The sequence below is a fragment of the Conger conger genome, chromosome 14 (genome assembly GCF_963514075.1).
Source record: "Conger conger chromosome 14, fConCon1.1, whole genome shotgun sequence".
NCBI lineage: Eukaryota > Metazoa > Chordata > Actinopteri > Anguilliformes > Congridae > Conger > Conger conger.
In genome coordinates this window covers 13,519,841-13,540,762 of record NC_083773.1, presented here as the reverse complement: position 1 = coordinate 13,540,762, position 20,922 = coordinate 13,519,841, and the positions used below count along the sequence as shown (strand labels likewise).

The 20,922-nt window shown below is 44.9% G+C and overlaps 1 protein-coding gene across 1 annotated transcript in view; it reads left to right on the top strand.

Moving 5' to 3' along the window:
• The window catches only part of ptprga (protein tyrosine phosphatase receptor type Ga), a 213,721-nt gene extending 193,205 nt beyond the window's left edge, over positions 1 to 20,516 (top strand). Inside the window, exons 15-29 of the mRNA XM_061219524.1 lie at positions 2,042 to 2,133; positions 6,495 to 6,591; positions 6,721 to 6,803; positions 7,095 to 7,229; positions 7,423 to 7,557; positions 7,974 to 8,146; positions 9,619 to 9,754; positions 10,565 to 10,711; positions 13,122 to 13,215; positions 14,034 to 14,110; positions 14,298 to 14,426; positions 15,318 to 15,464; positions 16,182 to 16,324; positions 17,203 to 17,338; positions 17,713 to 20,516. Of these exons, the coding sequence (XP_061075508.1) occupies positions 2,042 to 2,133; positions 6,495 to 6,591; positions 6,721 to 6,803; positions 7,095 to 7,229; positions 7,423 to 7,557; positions 7,974 to 8,146; positions 9,619 to 9,754; positions 10,565 to 10,711; positions 13,122 to 13,215; positions 14,034 to 14,110; positions 14,298 to 14,426; positions 15,318 to 15,464; positions 16,182 to 16,324; positions 17,203 to 17,338; positions 17,713 to 17,859 (1,871 nt within the window). The 3' untranslated portion in view covers positions 17,860 to 20,516. The remainder of the gene's footprint in view (positions 1 to 2,041; positions 2,134 to 6,494; positions 6,592 to 6,720; positions 6,804 to 7,094; positions 7,230 to 7,422; positions 7,558 to 7,973; positions 8,147 to 9,618; positions 9,755 to 10,564; positions 10,712 to 13,121; positions 13,216 to 14,033; positions 14,111 to 14,297; positions 14,427 to 15,317; positions 15,465 to 16,181; positions 16,325 to 17,202; positions 17,339 to 17,712) is intronic.
• The last annotated feature ends 406 nt before the right edge of the window (positions 20,517 to 20,922 follow it).

Here is a 20,922-nt window from a genome sequence, read left to right as displayed (position 1 = left end):
AAACATTTCACAGCGGCGTCTTGTGCAATAAAAGTGAAGTGTCTCCTTCCTGTGCGGCTGCCAGGCCGTAATCACACCGGTCACACTCTGCGGTGAAAAACAGGAGCCACTGAAATGTTGTTCTATTAAATTCCCAGCCAAGGACATAAGGGATGTGGACAAAGTCTCATCTGTGTTTGTTTGTTTTCCATCTCATACATACCTAATCTTAATTCATCACACTCTACGCTATAAAGGCTGGCTTCGCATTAATATGCAGCCCTAGTTATTTTTGGATGGTGTTGTGCGTTTCAATATCTATATTATAATATCTATGTGTGTATGGGGGGCATATATTTGTGTATGTGTGTGTGGGGCATATATTTATGTGTGTGCGCGTGGGGGGTATATAGTTGTGCGTGGCTGTGTGTGTATAGTGGGTGTATATTTGTGTGTGTGTGTGTGTGGGGGGTATATATTTGTGTGTGTGCGTGTGTATATGCGGGCAGTACGTGCGGTGCGTGTGTGTGTTTCTCAGAGCAGCACAGTATATGACACTGCTGCGCATGGCTAAAGTACATGGATTGTTGGTACTGCTTCAAATAAAATTCAGTGGCATGAATATTTCTATGTGCCCTGCGATGGACTGGCGACCTGTCCAGGGTGTATTCCTGCCTTTCGCCCAATGTATGCTGGGATAGGCTCCAGCCCCCCTGCGACCCTGATCAGGATAAGCGGGTTCAGATAATGGATGGATGGATGAATAGAAATATGAGAATTTCTACATGACCTAACAAACGTGCCTGTCGCATACCTCTCTGCAGGCACATCAGTCAGGAGCTCTCCCTCGCACAGACGGACAGCAGGACATTGAGGAAAGACACTCACACATTTTGGCCAGGGCTTTGTTCAGTGTGTAGGGGCAGAGGGGGGGATGCTGAAAGCAGCAGAGAGGTATGAGGGGCTATGAGTGTGAGGTATGAGGTATGAGGGTCTCCATGACTGGCGTATGTGAGCGTAATGAATCTAGCGGCAGAGCTGCTAACGGTCTCACCAGGCCCTTCCTAATCTCCTGTTTAATTGCCCTGTCGTTTTGGAGCTTCAGTAATGCCTGTGCCAGCAGCATCCTCTGTCAGTGTGAATTTTACAGTGTTGCCGGGTTGGTAGATCTGGCAGCATCGGTTAATAAGTGCCAGTTTGCTTCACAGGGCATGGATTGCACTGTGAGCTACCAAGGACCTTATTTATTTTCTAGCATTTCACACTTTTTACCAGTGTGTGATGTCGCCCTGTCTTATTGATATCGCCCTTTTTGCAAGATCTGTATAGATTTAACACGAGTGTGCCTTGTAGTTCTGTCTTAACAAAAACGTGTTTTACGTGTTTCCGTAAAAAGGTATTAATGGCATGCAGTTATCTCTAGTGTCGCTACTGCATGCCAGCTAGCATATACTTCCTGTCATGTGTTGAGGGGTTAACATGAAAGCAGTTGTAGTCATTTTATTTTCCCTTAAATTGATGAATCAGCGATACCACTGATTTGTAGGAGTCGTTGTTTTAGCAGTGGATACTGTTTTCAGCCGCGCCCGCTGTGTTCAGTGTTGTCAGTAGAGAAGGAAGTCTGCTTAAGTCTGTCGTATGATTTTAACTGCTTTAACAGCTCTGAAGACAGCTCTCCCCCGGGTCCGTGTAGTTAAAGCGTGAAACAGAGCTTACACGGAATTCGCAGCGTTCCCACAAACACTCGAGCCGTGCGGCCGGGAGCTTTGTTCGCCTCCCCTCCGTATGGATCCTCAGCAGCTCCCCCACTTGTAAAATGTGAAAGGAGCGCAGACAGGCTGTCTCTGAATCATTTATGGCACGCCGCGTGATGAAACCTCTGAACTTATAATACCTATAAGAAACACAAGCGCGCAGATATAAATAATCCGCAACGCTCGTCTCTTTTTCTGAAACATTTATGGTGCCGTTGCGATAGGCGTGTAGTCCTTAGTGAGGCCTGGTATCTGCCCTCGTTTCCGCCCTGTGTTGGTATAACACTACACACGTGTGCCCTTTACAGATGACATGGAGGCTATTCCTGTCAAGCAGTTCATCAAACACATCACGGAGCTGTACTCCAACAACCAGCACGGCTTCTCTGAAGACTTTGAGGTAAGCGCTTGTCCGTTCGTCCGTTTTCTTCTTTCTTCATATCTTTTCGTTTCTCCTTACGTGTGTTTTCATCTTCTGTTGATATAACCATTCATTTGGGTGTTCTTGTGTGGGGGGGGCTGGAGAAATGTGCAGGGGGACAGACCCACTTTGTTTGAGTTAGCGCCATCTTGGCGAGTGATGTTGACGGGAGCCCGCCCTGGGCGTAAATCTAATGGCTCTCCCGCTGGCTCCTGCACGGGCCGGCTCTCGTGCACGGGTGGTGCTCTTCCCTCTGCCGGGGGAAGCAGATGGCAAAGGAAGGAGGCCATTCGGGCTCATTTAGGGTTGGCTGCTTGGACAGGAACGTGGAGTCGCACGGCCGTGTCTGTGCGAAACACTAATATTTACCTCTGGAGGCTGCGTGCTGATTGGACCAATCAGAAGCTGAGCGGCTGTATCAATAATTCATGGGGTCCAAGCTCCACGCTATTGATCACTGCTGCCTGCGGCACCATCAAACGAGAAATAATCATCTGGCGACGGCCATTATCTTCAGAGACCGTTTGAGGCGTAGCAGGGCTGCCTCTCAGATGGGATTTAGCCCAGACTTCAATCAGTCCCCTCAGATGACCGTCTCAACACCAGACACACTACGTTTTATCTCTTTCGTAAATACAATCCCAATATATTATGGTTTCATCATTTACTTTTTACTCATTTATGCCATTGCATTCCCAGAGCAGGGCCCAATAAGTCAATCTCTTTTGTTTTTCGGTCTTCAAACACTCTCCCCTCACCGTCTAAATGTTTAATATTAATAAAAACAGTGAGAGAGAGGCTTTAGTTCTACTTCTGCCCTGCCAGCATGGGTCAACCCAAGTTTCTGCCATACATACCATCCCGGAGCTACATGACGGTCTGGCCAAACCAGGCTTGCCTGGGCTTGTTTTATCACTTTAGTAAATGCAAGACCAATATATGGTTTCATCACTCACTTTTATGGTATTGCATTCCCAGAGCCAGGTTGAATAATTCAAACTCGTCAAACACTCTCCCCTCCCCATCCTGCCATTCACCTGGGCGTCCATGTTATGTAAGAGCCCAGTCCTGAGCGGGCGAAAGTGGATTTGAGGGGCTTGGGCATGGCTCCAAAGTCCGGGGCCGGGGTGGGAAGAGCCTCTCCTCGCGTTCCCCCGAGCCCCAGCTGAATTCCTGAGCTCCCCGGTGCAGGAGCGTGTTAATGAGTTTCCTCGCTGGAGTGGCAGGCCCCTGCCTTTGTCCCGACCCTTGATCGACACGGGGAAGTGGCTTAAGTGCTCACGGAGAAGGGGCCCGCTCTCTCAATGGAGCCCTCTGTCTGCTCCAGAGCCCTTTATTCGCCTCGGAGAGGGGAGAACAGGGAGGGAAGGGGGGACCAGCAGAGCAAACCCTGTGGGCTGGAGCTGCAGAGGTCCCTGAGGACGGTCTTTGTGAAGCCAGGCCCCCGGGGGAGAGGGGTGGGGGCTGGGGGGGGGGGATCAGCTCCGACTGGGCCGTGAGAAACACGGTCAGGATCGGAAAGATGGAGAAGCCAGAGAGAAGTGTTTCAGTGCAGAAAGAGATTCCAGTGCGCCGAGAGAACTTCAGCAAAAAGACGCCCACAACAAACCTGAAATACCCTGATGGTGTGCTTTCTGGGAGTTTGCATATGGTGATCATGTGGTAAAGAAAACAGGTCCAACAATCTGTGTCCATGTTTTCCCTTCTATAATATTCTGGAGAAGGATTTGTTCCACCTATATGAGCAAAAGGATCTTTTCAGTCATAGGAAGAGACATGACATTTAGGACTACTGTCCTTTTTTTGTACCAGGCTGTGTTTTGTTGTGGTGCAAAGGCTTCCATCTCACACGGTCCTACAGCGCTTTGAGATTAGTATGCATGGTCACTGCCGAGCTTGAGGTCTCCAACTCACTAACTGCTACTTTAGAGATTTCCTCAATTGATGCATTATTCAGCTGCTCTATTGAGCTTTACGGGCCCTGTCTTTGAGAAGGCAGTGGTGTACACAGTCCTGCATGTTTTAGAGGAACGGCCTTGACCCTCAAGCATTGGCTCATAGAGAACCCTCTGATGGATAGCAGTTGTGTCAGAGATAGTGTTTTTCTCTCCTGCAATTATTCACCAAAGGTCCAGTATACATATACTGTTTTAGTGTAATATTCATCCATCATAGTTGCACAGTTGGTGATCATTCTGTGGGCATATGTAGTGCTGGGGCCCTGATAACACTGACCCTATCAGGGCTACCCATGAGCACTGGCAAGCAGGCAGCCTCATTTTAAATGTTTGTGGGGGATGCATCAAATAGGTATTCATGCAGCAGCCTAAAAATATACCTGTTTACATTACATCTTGGCTCAACCAGTGCTGAGCACTGAGCATTGATTATGGGTTTATTATCCCAACCTATGTTACTGTATACCGTATGTAATGCTATATCCTCAAACCTACAGTATCTGCTACTTAAAGCAGTACTTGCTCGGTGGCCCTCTTGCACCTACTATGGCACTTTCTGTAACTTGAAGTTGTAGGTTTATGTGCCAATGCTATCGGATGTGATACTAATAACCTGCCATTGGCTCTGCTCTATGACTAGACCTTTATGTCTGCACTTCTGTAAGTTGCCTCCTCTAATTACTTTGTAAGTGTCTTCTAGATGCCTGCATCCTTGGGCACCCTTGCGGTCAGGCTGTGCGTAGGGGGGTTCACCGTAGCGTCAGATCGTACTTCAGACCTGTCAAATCCCATGGATTTCCCAGGCGTACCAGACAGCCATGCCAGTCAGGGGCAGGTCCAGTGTGATGAGCTATTCTCTGCACTGTGGGTAACAGGAGCCTGGGTGCAGCTGTGCCATATGGGTAAATGGAGTCACCGCCATCTGGAGAAGGCATTGGCTGGTGGGTTTATGATCTGAGTCCCTGCCAGCTCTACTTACGGACGGGACCTGATCGCCCCTTCCTTCCGACAAGCTGGGCTCAAACCCAGACCACTGAAAAGTTTGTACTTCTGCCGTGAATAAACACGTGCTTCCATACTTCCAAACTGGGATAACTCTTTGAGAAGCATGAAAACATGTTTGCTTATTTGTCAGTCCTTTCAGTAAGCAAGCCCCAGTTCAAGCCAAAGTAAGAGCTCTCCGCACTTTGGACGGTAGCAGGCAAACAAGCATGTAATCATGTTTATACTAAACTACAAACGTGTTTGGTGGTCTCGGATACAAAAGGAAGAGATGTAAATGAAGGCTTTTGGAGCGGATGGCAGATTGGTGAGCGGCGGTCCTCCAGGGGCCCGGAAATAGACCCCGGGCCCGTGTGCGGGGTGAAGCCGTGCTCCCTGGGTAAGAAACACAGCTGCCCAGCGTGCTGGAGGGTGACCAGGGGAAGTGTCAAGGCGCCAGAGGGCGAAACAGACAGATGGTTCCGGAAAGCCTGTCCTCCCCTGACACTCACAGCATGTATGCGTGGCACTGCCTCCACTGGCGTTGAGCGTTCGGCAGCCATTTCAAAAGGGAGATTTGGCATTTTCACGGATACACATCAGTACATTTTCCTTAAAATGATCACTGAGGTGTACAGAAGGTCTAATAGGAGCTTGACATTTCATCTTATGGTTTGAGGCAGCAGTAAAGGAGGGTGATTAATTCATAGGAAAGTGTGAAGGCTGGGTGTTAAACCAGGTAATTGGACCATAAAATGCTTAGTACTTTCAACACTTGCTCTGAGTTTAATTATATCTTATACGTCTTTTAAACTCACATGCACAAGAGTTTGTGGGGTGTGTTCTTCCTTATCAATGAAAATATACAGCCAAATATTGAAAAATATACTGCAATAATACATTATGTTGGTAATATTAAGATCTATTCTACTGAGACAAAATCAGCAATAATTGGTATATTTTGCACTATATTACTTGATATAAGTAACAAAATATTACACATTTCAAGGAAGAATTTCTTATCTTGGAAATAAGTCATTGTTTTGTATTGATATCTTTGGTGTGTATGATTAAATGCTGAACATATTATCTGGGCAGCCTTCCATTCTACAAACGATGAAGAATGACAGTATAGAGTATCCCCATCCAGTACGTGGGAAAACACATCTTGAATCTAATGCATTTTGTTTCAAGGTCTTTTGTTGCCATTTTGGGCAAACGCGGTGGCCTTGCGGTCGTTATCGCTTTTATATTTCTTATCCGTTTTATGTGTGTTCCATTACCGGAGCGTGCTGAAAGCAGGTTCTGACAGACTGAGGAGTGCGGGTGTTTCCTGCCGAGGCTCAGAGGCGTGTAGCTTTCGGCGAGGTGATCGTGTCCTGTCTGTGTGCTTCTCCCCAGGAGGTCCAGAGATGCACGGCGGACATGAAGATCACGTCGGAACACTCCAATCACCCCGACAACAAGCACAAGAACAGATACATAAACATCGTGGCCTGTGAGTGCGTGTCCGTGCCTGTGAATAACGCCGCCTTGATCTCCCAGAAAGTGTTTACTGGGAGCCGGAGTGTGTTTGACGCAGATGTGAGCCATTAACGTTCTTCCACACTTCCCGCCTGTTCCGCAGACGATCACAGCAGGGTGAAGTTACGGCCGTTAGCGGGGAAGGATGCCAAACACAGCGACTACGTCAACGCCAACTACGTGGATGTGAGTGGATGGCACCTTTCCTTTTCCTGTGGTTGTGGTTGTGGTTGTGGTTGTGTGTGTGTGTGTGCGTGTGGGTTTGTGCATATTTGTGTGTGTGTGTGTGTGTGTACATATAAATATATATGTGTGTGTGTGTGTGTGTGTGTTTGTGCATATTTGTGTGTGTGTACATATACGCATGTGTGTGTGTGTGCGTGCTTGTGCATATTTGTGTGTGTGTGTGTGTGTGTGCATATCTGTGTGTGTGCGCGTGTTTGTGTAGTGTTTTCACCGTGTTTCCCGTGTCTTTAGGGATATAACAAGCCCAAGGCTTACATCGCAGCTCAGGGTCCTCTCAAGTCCACGTTTGAGGACTTCTGGAGGATGATCTGGGAGCAGAACACAGGGATCATCGTCATGATCACCAACCTGGTGGAGAAAGGAAGGGTACGTTCCACACCGCCACCTGCATCCAGGTCATTTCAGTACGCTCCACACCACCACAGCCACTGCAGTGACAGCGCTCTTATTTAACCGGGTTACTGTCAGGCCACCTGGCCACACACCCTCTCCTGTGACACCCGGCCTGAGGAGGCCAGCTCCGCTCAGACTCGTCTCTCTCCTGGTTTGTTCCTTGCAGAGGAAGTGCGATCAGTACTGGCCCACGGAGAACAGCGAGGAGTACGGGAACATCGTGGTGACGCTAAAGAGCACAAAAGTACACGCCTGCTATACGCTACGCCGCTTCACAGTACGGAACACGAAAGTAAAAAAGGTAGAGACGGCCACTCCGAGCCATCCCTCCGTACACCCTCATGATTCTCATCATTTCTGTACTTCCTCAACTCGGCCGCTTTGGTTCTTTAAATAACATGTAAAGCTTGTAGAGCTGAATTATCAATGAGAGTGGTTTCGTTTAATATATTAACATGACATTTCTGTTGTCGGTAAAGTTGAATATGGTTGCTGTGTTAGGTGCTGTGATGCCAGTTTTTGCACAGGAAAGAAAGTGTCCGTTACGTAGCTGTAGTGTATGCAGTCTAATGTAATGCATCCTTTGGAAATTGTTCAAATTCTGTTTTGGCTCGGTATTTGCTACACCAACGTTGTTCCTTCTGGAATTCAGGACTAGTTTGTGTCCTCACTTGCATGGACCTCACCTCTTGTGTCTCTCTCTCTCCCCCATTTCAGGGCCAGAAGGGGAACCCGAAAGGGCGACAGAACGAGCGCACAGTGATCCAGTATCACTACACGCAGTGGCCTGACATGGGGGTGCCGGAGTACACCCTGCCCGTCCTCACCTTTGTACGACGGTCCTCCGCAGCCCAGGCACCAGACATGGGGCCACTGCTGGTACACTGCAGGTACAGTAGAGGGCGCTGTGCTGACAGGGGTGCTGTGTTTTATGCCACAAGTTCTGTAGGAGGCATCACAGAGATGAGGGTATTGTGTTTGTACAGTTTGGGAATAACAGGGACAGTTAGGGATATGAGCCAGTACATTGTCTGTACAGTAGGACTGCAAAGAACACATGGGATCAGAATTTGTTCATTATACATATGTATGTAGAGGAACACACGACACATCAAACCATTAAGTGGATAGGCTACAGCAGCAATAGTCTAATAAATACCTAATAAAGTGCTCACTGAGTGTATAATACAGGCCAAAAAGTATTAGGCCACCTGTGTTTTTTTTAAAGAAACCCTAGGTAGAGAATAATTAAGTTAATTTGTTGCATTAATTGAATAATAAACCAAGGTAGTTTTTTACTTTGGTTTGTTATTCAATAAATGCAAATTAACATTTTTTGGATAGCAAAGATAAGTTTTACTTAAAAAATAATCTTCGACTTGGCTTTCCTCAAAATAGCCTCCTTTGACTTTAATTAGAATTAAACCAATTATTGGAAGTCTATCCAATTATTTTGGAGTGGAAAGTGGGGGAGCGCGGTGGAGGGATGGTTAAATTGACTGAAATAACACACTTGTGCTAAGAAGGTTATTTCCTGCAAGAAATGACGAAGAAGCTTCAGGTTTCCAGGTGCAGTGTTGAGTACACACTGATGCACAGATGCTTCCTCTACAGTAATATCATGACTGTGGCCATGTTTTCTGCGCTGTAAATTAGAACAGTTGATGGTCCTAATTAGCGACTTGATGGCGACCGCTTTTTTATTGCCTCTGTGTATTTTCAGCGGTTTCGTGTGGTTCTGTCGAGTTTCACCGTTCCTTCCTCCACTATTCCATATAGCCTCAATTGCTCTTTTTGCGGTACGTGCCGTCTCTGTCACCTGAGGGACGGAGGCCTCGCAAGTAATGATCTACCCAATCGCAAGCTGCGCGAACGCTCCGCCATTAAAAACGAGAGACCGTAATTGCCAGCAGAAAATGTGCTATAATGAGTGTAACGGCTCTAATGTCACCTGTCCTGGGTGCTTAGATAATGACCCCTCGCGGTGAACGCACCACTGTTTCCACAGTCAATTACTGCGCGGGCCTCCGCAGACATCTCACGCCCCACGCCCGAGGTTCATTACTCACCGAGCCTAACCCCGGGCCACCCCGCCGCGTGGTGCTGCTCCTGCCCGCTCTCCTGTCGCGGCTGTTAATCATTAAATTAAACCTCCGCTCTCCCTGCTTATTAACGCCTGCCATGTGCGGAGGAACTCGAGCGATGTCACGCAATAACGCAAGGGTTTTATAGCCTCGCAGGCTCGGTTCGTACCTGTGTTTCCGGCGTGAGTCGCGGGTGAAATTGAACGCGGGAGCGTGGTTTGTTTTGGGCTCTCTTGACGGAGGTGTGCTGGTCTCCTGTCCTCTTTTCTCCTCTCCAGTGCGGGTGTGGGCAGGACCGGGACATACATTGTGATAGACAGCATGCTACAGCAGATAAAGGAGAAAAGCACGGTCAACGTGCTGGGGTTCCTCAAACACATCAGGACACAACGCAACTACCTGGTCCAGACGGAGGTTAGCCTTCACCTCAATGAGTGTGTGTGTATGTGTGTGTCTGTGTGTGTGTGTGAGTGTGAGTGTGTGTGTGAACATGTATGTGTGTCTGACTGTGGGACTGGGTGTGGAACTGTGTGTGTGTGTGTGTGTGTGTGTGTGCACATGTATGTGTGTCTGACTGTGGAACTGTGTGTGTGAGCGGGTGTGTGTATGTGTGTGTATGTGTGTGTCTGTGTGTGTGTGTGTGAGTGTGTGTGTGAACATGTATGTGTGTCTGACTGTGGGACTGGGTGTGGAACTGTGTGTGTGTGTGTGTGCGCATGTTTGTGTGTCTGACTGTGGAACTGTGTGTGTGAGCGGGTGTGTGTATGTGTGTGTCTGTGTGTGAGTGTGTGTGAGTGTGTGTGTGAACATGTATGTGTGTCTGACTGTGGGACTGGGTGTGGAACTGTGTGTGTGTGTGTGTGTGTGTGTGCGCATGTATGTGTGTCTGACTGTGGAACTGTGTGTGCGAGCGGGTGTGTGTGTTCTGTATACGCGTCATCAGAAACTTTGCACTAAGCATGCCAACCTCTAATGACATCAGTCAGAATCTGTTCAACAGTACTGTCACATGGTCTCCTTTATGTTCTCATTTGGTAATATTATGGCTGTCCAGTAGCAGTCGCATCCTCTTAAGTGTATATTCACATGTGCATTAGAACAGTACTGTTCTAAGCCCAAGGTAAGGGCATAGGGAAGCGTAGTACCATAAGGAAGTAAACGTGTGGAAAGCATGCCCTGTCCGTGTTGAGCGTGTAAGGCATTTCCCATGGTCCTCTTGCACAGGAGCAGTACATCTTCATCCACGATGCCTTGATGGAAGCCATCCTCGGCCAGGAGACGGAAGTCCCAGCCACTCAGCTCCACAGCTACGTCAATAGCATCCTCACCCCCGGCCCAGGGGGCAAGACCCGCTTGGAGAAACAGTTTAAGGTCCGCTCGTCCGCTGCTCAACGGCCTTTACCGCTGCATGCGCTTTCAAAGCTTTTCCGTTTTTTTCCGTATTGAACATAACCCCAGGTGTTGCTATGCTGTTCATTGAAGCCTGCTCTTTGTAAAGCGGCTCAAATGTGGGGGGGAATGTGAGGGGGGGAAATCCCCGAAAAAAGACCCCCTTTCTCCTCGTTAATATTCTGCCTGGCGCCAGTTGTCACGACGACGCTACCCTCCTATCACAGCGGGGGTTCCAAGTCATTGCCGAGTTCAACGACACGCACGGAACTTAATTGACTCGCTTTATTCGCACAGCGAATGCAGTCTGGCTCTTGGTTATGTTAGACTGAACAGTTTCTCATGAAGACATCATTTCCATTTTGTTTCAATTTAATTAGCCCTCAGCAGAAGGTTACAGCACATATTAGATTTATTTTATGCTCAAATTTTCCGCCATATCTAATGAGTAATGGACTTTTTTTCCTGTGAAAAATATGGATGTTGCAGTAGAATTCAAATTAGTTTGTTTGAAACCTTTTTTTTTTCTATCAATAAAAGGGTAATGAAATAAAATGAATCATGTAAGTGAAAAATATAAGGCAAAGTTACGACTATAGAATAAGATGGAAGTAGGAATCCCTTACATTTGTAGGGAGAATTTGTATTATTAGTTCAGGAGAGCTCCCACTTTTAACTTTAATACTGATTAAAGCTACTTAATAAAGCGTACCAATTGAACCAATTAAACAAATCCTGCTAGTATGTGAAAATGCCGGCCCCAGTCAAACACAGATTACAAGCAACAATAAGAAGTGTACCCAGAGGTCTACATTCAATCAACTTTTGTCTTTAACATGGACTTACTAACAGTGCGGCAGGTTTAACAATCACCAAAATAAACTCACTTAGCCGTGTTAAACAACAAAAAGGACTAACCCTTGCATTTATGTGTGTGTCTCAGTTGAAGACAAACACTGATTAAAGTTCAAGGACTGTGCCCTTTTGAACCCTTCAGAGATTTGTCCTTGCTTTTAAGCAAGTTGGACTTGCACTGAAGTCGGTGAATGTGAACATGTAAAATTGCATAGAGCCACTCCTCTAGCAAATTGCACATCTCTGTGAACATTAGCAGTTTCTCAGTGGCTCAGAGCCCTGTGATTCAGACCCGACAGCACGTCCTGTGTCAGCCCTGCTCTCGGCTGAGATAATGCCTGCGCATAGGCAGAGCGATCAGAAGCAGCGGGTGACTGAACCGCTCAATCACCGCACAGCAGGCCTTGTCACCGCATTACGAATGAGTGGGTAACAAGCACCCTTTCTCCCTGAAAACAGGGGCGGTCTGCGTATACTTATCTCACTTTAACATGCCACTGTCCTATGCACTTAGTTAGCAAAATGCCAGCTGACATAGCCCTGGTAATTGTAATGGTAATGATGTAGCACATCGAAAACAGAAAGGACAAAAGTTTCTGTTTCATCAGAAGTAATTTCCTGGTATCTGTTGGAAAATATGGGAGTCAAGTCGTGTGCAGTCAACTCCCCCTGAAGTATCTCATCTTGTAGTTGGCCTCCCTACAACCCTGCCTAGCCCCTTATCTAGTTAAATTGACCTATTTGATCAGTACCTCTGTGTTATATCCCCTACCCCCTTCTCAGCCCAATTCCCCACACATTTTCATTCATAGAGATGACCATTTGGTCCATTGTTTCCATTGAGGGACAGGGTATAAGTGTTGACATTCTCCCTCAGTTGTTGGTTCTTGTTGATCTGTACTTGGGGAACAGAACCAATAGTTCCTCTACTATATTAAACAACTGGTTTGAAACAAAGAAGTATCTGCATTTATTTTTCTGCTCACAAACGTCCCGAGGAATATATTTAACAATTCAGGAGTATCATACTCTTATTACAGGGAAAATCCAACGTACAGAACATACACATTTTAATAGATTTTGTAGACTTGCTGTAATTGCAACTGTGCAAGGAGAAGAGCAGCCTGCCATCTTGTACTTGAAGGGGTGATCATGCATTTCCTTCTGAAAAGCTTTGTAGAGTTCGTCAAAGTGCTCGAAATAGAAGCACAGAAAAAGCTAAATTGTGCTCAGACCCAGGTGAATTCAGGCAGCTTCAGGCAGCCAAGCCTGCTCGCCACCCTTACTATCAGATAGATTTCTACAACATATTCCTTCTGACTGAGCTTCTCCTAAGAGCTGAACTTACTGCCCTGGGAAGAAGAGGCCACTCTAAGCAGTGAGAGCCACAGGAGATGTATCGATCACTGTAAGCACATGGTCACCTGTTTGGAATGGAGGGTGCAGTGTAGTGTTACTGTAGTTACACTGGTGGCTCTGTGTGACACAGCTGGGCTTGCTGTAGGTTCTCATTGTTCCCGTGTGTTTGCTTTTGCAGTTGGTGACGCAGTGCAACGCCCGGTTTGTGGAGTGCTTCAGTGCGCAGAAAGAATGCAACAAGGAGAAGAACCGCAACTCCTCTGTGGTGCCCTGTGAGTTCACACATATACAGTACACACACACACACACACACACACACACACACACACGCAAATTCTGTCTTTCTCTCATTCTCTCTCACACATGCACATACACAATACACAATACCTTCCACATTACTATCAGCATTTATCTTCCACATTTACATCAAATAATGATGATTATTTTGAGCATATTCTGTGTATTTAGGAGATGTCCATCATCCATCTCCACACTAACTATATATGGCTCCATTCAGACTGCAGACCTTAATGCTCAGTTCAGTTATTTTATTTAGACATGGAGCACGTGGTGTAAAAATCCCTTCACTGCTGTACCTCCGGTTTGGCAGGGAATGCCCTTCTGTACCAATGCTGTCTTTGCCTGAGGGCATACTCTGCCCTTAGTGTACTAAACTCATGCGTAGGCAGAGGAATTCTGATTTTAGCATACACACTCGCACTGCATGGCTACGTATCCGATTTATTTCCACATAGATGTAGCGCGAAAACAGAACTTAAACAATGCACCTCCATGTGGTTTCTTATGCTTTACACTGTTCTAAAAACACACAAACTGTGTGAAAAAATGGTTTGGGCCTCTTTTAGCTGCAGTCTGAATCTAGCCAATGGCTTTTGGAAACCGTGTACTAGCATACTGCTCATACTAAGTTTCCGGCACATTTTCATTGAAATGTAGTGCGAGTAGTACGCTCTTTCGAACACAGCCTATGTCCATGAGTTCAGAGAGTCTCAGAGCCAGGATGCAGTTGGCATTGCTGTAAATGGCGGTGGTTTGTGATTGGCTGTTTTCTGTGTGTTTCTCCTCGTAGCGGAACGGGCCAGGGTGGGTCTGGCTCCACTTCCTGGAATGAAAGGCACCGACTACATCAACGCCTCTTACATAATGGTGAGCACCTGTCACCAGTCACTCCAGAACTGAAGTCGTAGGTAGAAGATGGACACTGCGGTCATTTGAGGCACATAGTGCTTCGTTGGCAGGTCATGGGTGTTCGCAACAGCGCGATTTCAGCCGTGTCATTGTTCTTTTTATTGCAGCCGCACAAGCTCTGATTCCACCGTCTGTCTCATTGCAGGGCTATTACCGGAGCAATGAGTTTATTATTACCCAGCACCCCTTGCCTCACACCACAAAAGACTTCTGGAGGATGATCTGGGACCATAACGCACAAATCATCGTCATGCTGCCAGACAACCAGGGCTTGGTGGGTACAGTGTCCGTCTCAGGAACTGCAGTGACTCCCCCAAATTATACAGTACATTTATACAGTTATACAGTACTTCATTAATTCAGAATTTTAAATGTACTTTCCCTTAGCTCCCAAGCTAAATATTTCCGTTCAGACAACCTAAAATTAAAAGTAACATGAAAATGTCACATTTCTGGCCGAGGTGCTTGCATTTCTCTGTTGAGAGCTTTTGGTGAATATCTTGAAAATCTCCATTAACATGTTTTGTGTAAATTGCGCTCACAGACCTAGGATCCGAATCCACATTCTGCGCAAAATTAATTGCGTGTGGTTGAAAGAGTTGATATGGGGACATTGAGGCGGTTCAGTTTTATCTTATTTCTATTGTAGAGTACGTTTCAAATGACCTAGACATAGTTTTGTGCTGGATGCAAAAGCATCTTATAGTGTCAGCATCAGGGCGTTTGTGGTATAAAGCAAAGCAGACTGACCTAGCCCTGTCATTTTCACAGATATTGAGGCCATTTTTACGCTGCTTTATGGATAGTCAGCAGCATTCATAGTATAGGCAGTGCACCATTTATTTATGTCTTTTTGAATTTGTGCAACAAGGACTTTGCAAGCACTTGAAAAGTCCTTGAAATGGAAGCGTGTAGGAACCGTTTCTGTGTCTCCGGAGCGATTTTATTATTTCATTTTTGTATTTTTTTTTTTATTCTCGTTTTGCTCCAGCTCGGTGGGAATATGGCACATTACCACGAGCTGCAGCTCCCTCATGTTGTTTTCACACATGCACATCTGAGCCTAATGAAGCTGTCAGCTGGTAAACTGTGTGCACCAGGGACGTGTGCTGGGGTGTGCTGAGTAGCGCTGCGGCTGCCTGACCTGCTCTGATCCGATCCGCAGGCGGAGGACGAGTTTGTGTACTGGCCGAGCCGGGAGGAGGCCATGAACTGCGAGGCCTTCACCGTCACGCTCATCAGTAAAGACAGACTGTGCCTCTCCAACGAGGAGCAGATCATCATCCACGACTTCATTCTCGAGGCCACACAGGTACCGTCATAAACCATAAACCATAAACCAGAGCCTTATTATTAGTTCTAACTACAAAAGCTATTATTGTTGTTACAGAGTTTTTCAGAGTTTCGTTTGAGTTGGTTTGCTAGGTATTTCCCTGATTTGTTATTGTATTTGATATGATGATTTATTAGTCTCTGGATAAGGAACAGCTTTGTACTGTATTGTTTAAGATGTTGTCTAGTTGGAGTTTGACCTTAAGCAATTCATCATGGATTTGTGCGCTAGGGCTCTTGGCATATGCATAATTTAATATTTTGATTCTTTGTTCCAAAGCCTTTTCTTGCCCATATTATGAGTATGATACAGTTTTTCCCTCTCAGTATTAACTTGGCAGTTTCCCATAGTCGTGTGGCGGAGGTATTTGGAGAATCGTTTATTTCCATGAAGGATGTCCACTCTCAAAAAATGGGTCTGCATGCTGACCGAATTGATGAGGCAGCATTTTGTTTGCATACTCTGTATCTCTCTTTGCATTGTGCCTACACACAGATTAAGCTGGTCTTCTATCATTGTGTAGCATCTTCTTTCAGTTAGATTCATTCACAGCTCCCGGAGAATTCTTAGCCCCTGGTCTCTGTGGATGCGTTGTGTGTGTTTCTGTGTACCTACATTGCCATATCTGTGTGTGTGCGTTGCGTTTTCTCGCACCTACATGGGTGTGTGTGTGTAACATGCAGCTTTCTGTCACAGGATGATTATGTGCTGGAGGTGCGTCACTTCCAGTGCCCGAAATGGCCCAACCCCGATGCTCCAATCAGCAGCACCTTCGAGCTCATCAACGTCATAAAGGAGGAGGCCATGACGAGAGACGGACCAACCATAGTGCACGACGAGTGAGTGGTCCCGCCCCCTCTCTCTGATTCCTGCTGTTAGCCAATAGGTTTTGAGGATGTGTGCAAGACTGTTCGATGGAGAAGAATAGATGGAGGCTCCAACCATCTCTTACCTTTTCATAATGTTGTTGCACTGTGCATAAACACACATACATGTGAAAAGAATGGTTCAGTTTCGTTTTTTTTTGTTTTTTTTCATAGTTCTGATATTTATAATCCCTTGGTTCTCTCAGAAGCTGTCCAATTAAAAAAATTAACAAGCTTAATATCAGGCATTAACTCAAAGGAACAATGCACACAATTACCCAACAGAAGCTTACTAATGTTTATTCATTTTCATCATTAAAATTGTTCACCTTATTAAAAATAAAACCATAATTGTGCATTTATATCTTGGAAGTCTAAGCTTTTACCCCTAAGAAGTGCTAGATTGCCGTCTTAATCTGTGGCATACACATTAGCTGCAATGGCTGCATTGTTACGCAACCTGTTTCCAATTCACATCTCTCAATGCAGCTCATGAAAACAATAGCCAAGGGGAAACTCCAGGGCTAGAAGTTCCCATGGTGCGACTGCTGTCTGTATAATTCTGATTCATTTCTCAATGTGATTCCGCACTGCACCTAAGATATTCTATCGATAGGAAAATGTGGGCCACAGCATCCTATTTGGCGAACAGGATGTCAGCAAACCCACGTCTGAGAGTGGACGTAGGGCAGAAACTCTCAGCTTTCTTCTGATCTTCTCAGCTGTAGTTCATGTGCCTCCCAGCGTTTAGCCCGGCGCAGGCTGACACAAAATGGAGGTCTTGGACAGTTTCCGAAGATGTCAGTGTGTTTGGCATAGCAGTAAGCGCGCTGGTGTTTCCCCCTGGGCAGGTTCGGGGCTGTGTCGGCCGGTATGCTGTGTGCCCTCACCACCCTGTCTCAGCAGCTGGAGAGTGAGAACGCAGTGGGCGTTTATCAGGTGGCCAAAATGATCAACCTCATGAGGCCTGGAGTCTTCACCGACATTGTGAGTAGGATGGCAATGCTTCTGCACAAAAATGGCAAGCGTTTTGTTTTGTGAAAAACATCTTTTTTTGCACTTCATAACACAACACTTGAGAAAATACTAAATACATGAAAAAAAATCTGAGATTATCACTGCATGGCAATGGATATGTTTGAATGAATATGTTTAAATCCTAATTTGAAAAGAAAAAATACTGACTTGCAATGTTTTGTAATAACATAAGCGACTGGGCATTGCAGTGGGTGCTCATTATAAACTGCCTCTAGTGAATATTGGAGAAAGTTGAGACATGACCTTTACACAGGTGAAATGACGAAAGGCAGTATGTTGTTGAATAAATAACACTGTTCTCCGCTCTATCTCCCTGTCTCCAGGATCAGTATCAGTACCTTTATAAATCTATGCTCAGCCTCATCAGCACCAAGGAGAACGGCATTGGGCCTGCGTCTATGGACAGAAACGGCACTTTGGTGATTACGGACGAATCGGACCCTGCCGAAAGCATGGAGTCGCTCGTTTGAAGATGGTGGAGGAGCGTAAAGAGGCACTTAATTTGTAAACCTTCAAGGACTAGACAGACTTTTTTGAGGCCTTTTTTGCCAGACTCTTGGTTAAATAAAATAACCTGATTACTTTTTTACACTGATAAAAAGTTTTTGATATTTATTTTTGCCATTTTATGTCTTAATGTTATCCTACTGAGCATTTGCACCTATGTTTAAGTTCACACAATGAAACACAATTCTTTCTAGTTTGCACTATAATGTCAATGTTACTGCCTATAACTACCCGATCGACACTATTACCGAGCCCCGACTCCACATTCCACGGCCGTGCTTAACTCGCTCGTTCTTAGCCGCCCGAAAACCCAGGCCACGTCCGTGTGCGCTTTGTAGGCTGAGAGGAAGAGGATAACGGATGATGAAGAAGCAAGCTGTTTGTGTGTGTGGTACATGAACCGCGTCACCCAAACCCCAGCCCCCAATACAGGTTTCAATGTGTTCTGTACAGGAAAGCATCCTACACACATTTTGCTTTGAAATTTACCAGGCTAATTTATATTACACCTATATGCAATAGGGTTATTATTTTGCCTTCATAGTTTTATTTTACTTGCATAATCCCTTTTTATTAGCAAGTCAAACCCATATTTTAATTTTTGAAGGTGGTATTATAATAGCTACTGTGAACTTTTATTCTTTTGTAAGATTTCTATTCTGCTTTTTAATATATATGGATATACCCTTAATCAGTATAACTTGTGATTTTGTAAATGTCTGCACCCATGGCCAGCCCCGTCACCATTTCCTCCTTGGATTGGTATGAGTCTAGCAGGACAGAGACGTCTGTCCGTCTGTCTTAGCTTGGCTGGTCCGTCTGTCGGCTCCATAATGCTGCTAGCTGCCAATGAGATGACCTTCAGTGTCTGAGTCTAAGCCAAACTGAGCTATCTCCATGTCCCATAGATCACCTTCTGTGCTAGGAGAAACTTGCCGTTAGCTGGATTGTCTATTGGTATAATTTAAGAGGTTGATGGTTTTCGAAGTCCTTTTAACCTGGAATTTTCCCCTTTCTTTTGATAAGGGACATGTGTGGCTGAAGGTATGTCTCACCTCTTTTACATTTTTTAACCTTTTTCCTCCATTTTGGCTTGGCTCTGGGATGACTGTAGGGTGTATGTTAAAGTGTAAACAATATTTTGATTTAAGGAAGAAGGCAGGGATTTCACTTGATTCTAGAGCCCCCGCACCCTACCCCCAACCACTCTGGCATTTTTTTTTATTTTATTCTTTTTAATATTTTTTTTAAGCCTTTTGCCACTCCTTGAAGTACCTTCAAGTTCATTTTTAATACTGTATACCTGATATTTCTTCTCTGCCTCCAAAAACAACATACACTTGGTGTAAACATGCCTCCTTTTAGGCCAAATGAGACATTTCAACTGAAGTGGAGATAACGGTTACCCTGTCATTACACAGCACAGCTGCCTTGCTATTACAATTTTCGAGTTGTGTTTCTGTCGTAAAAAAACATTAAACAGGGGGACATCTAATCTTATCAACTTTACCAAAGATATAAACTCATTTCAGCCAGAAAAGGAACTTTTTATTTAGCGAATGCTACAGTAAATGTGTTTTCCTTTCCCCATCAGCCATGACTCCACTGAAATGAACATGCACATTTCAGGTTTGCTCCACATCTGTTTGTTTCTGGCAGACATTTTTGATGAGTGTAAACGGCTTATGTTGCTCTTTGAATTGTTGAATTGTCTTTGAAAAGCTGTGGGTCCATAATTTAAATGGCAAGAGACCAGGGGGAGGGCAGTTTCACCCTCATCTGCATATATTATCTCATGGCTGACCTGTAGTGAAGTTTATTCTGTATCGAAGGGGGTCTGATATCTGAAAGAATTCTTGCAACCAGAAAATTAAGTAGAAATGCACTCATATTTTTTCTTGGCTTTTTTTGTCTCCTCGCAAAGGAGGCTGTTAAATAGTTGCAACTCTCCAACATTTGGGGTAAAGACCTGACTCTTGATCATATACCACTTCAGGCATTTTAAGTGAGGAGTTTGTATTTGATTCCTTTGTTCTCGTTTTTGCCAATTCAGCATCACAGCTGCTCAACTTAAGCATTCCTTTGTGTTGCAATCTAAACACAAATACTAGTGTATATCATGAAATTTGAAAATGTACATATTTTGTTGCTTCTGTAACCATCTTCTGGAAATGTTGTATCTATGGTATATAATCATAGAATTTTATATTTTCATATAAAGCTATTTTTTTTTCTAGTTTCAACTCCTTCATTGTTTTTTGTGGTTCATATGTGTAAGAAATGTCTGTGCATTGAGGTAGTAATTCATCACATTCCAACAAATTACACATCTACTATTACTTTTTGGGCAGTGATTGTGTTTTTCTTTTCTTTTTTTATTCCTTTATACATTTTCTTTTTTTAATTAAAATTCTCAGTGTGTGCAATAGACTAGATCCAGTAAGTCACTGAATAAGTTTGTCTCATTGGCCCATGTGGAAAATATGGGTGGTCTTCTCTTTTGTAACCTGAAAAAAATTGCTTTGTTTTGTTGAAAGCTATATCAAATCATTCTATTATAGTGTTATTTAATATGTAAATTGTATTGCTATACATAAAATAAAATATGGGTTTTGATGTAGTCTGTGGTGATTCTGGTGTGCTCTGTAAACCGTAGTGCTGGTAAAATCAAGGGAGTTATTTCATTTCCCCATAAAAAAAGGCTTCTGTTCAGAGGCATATTCATGTAACACTGATAAATAGGTGGTTATTTCCATTTGGTCATCTTAAAATTGTTCTGTCTTGTTCATGATGTGGGATAAAATAACCATAATTCTGAAATATCATTAATATGGCCATTCATATCTTCAGCATCATCTCCCTGATGCTGAAGATCTGTACTTTCCTGTAAATTAAAATGTCCTGTATACTGCAGAGGTGTTCGGTTTGAGGTCACATTTTCTCTGTCAGTTCAGTCGGTGTCCTGTCTAGCCGCTGTGTTGCTTGGCCCTCATTTATTCATCTAGATATGCATTTTTCCCCCAAAT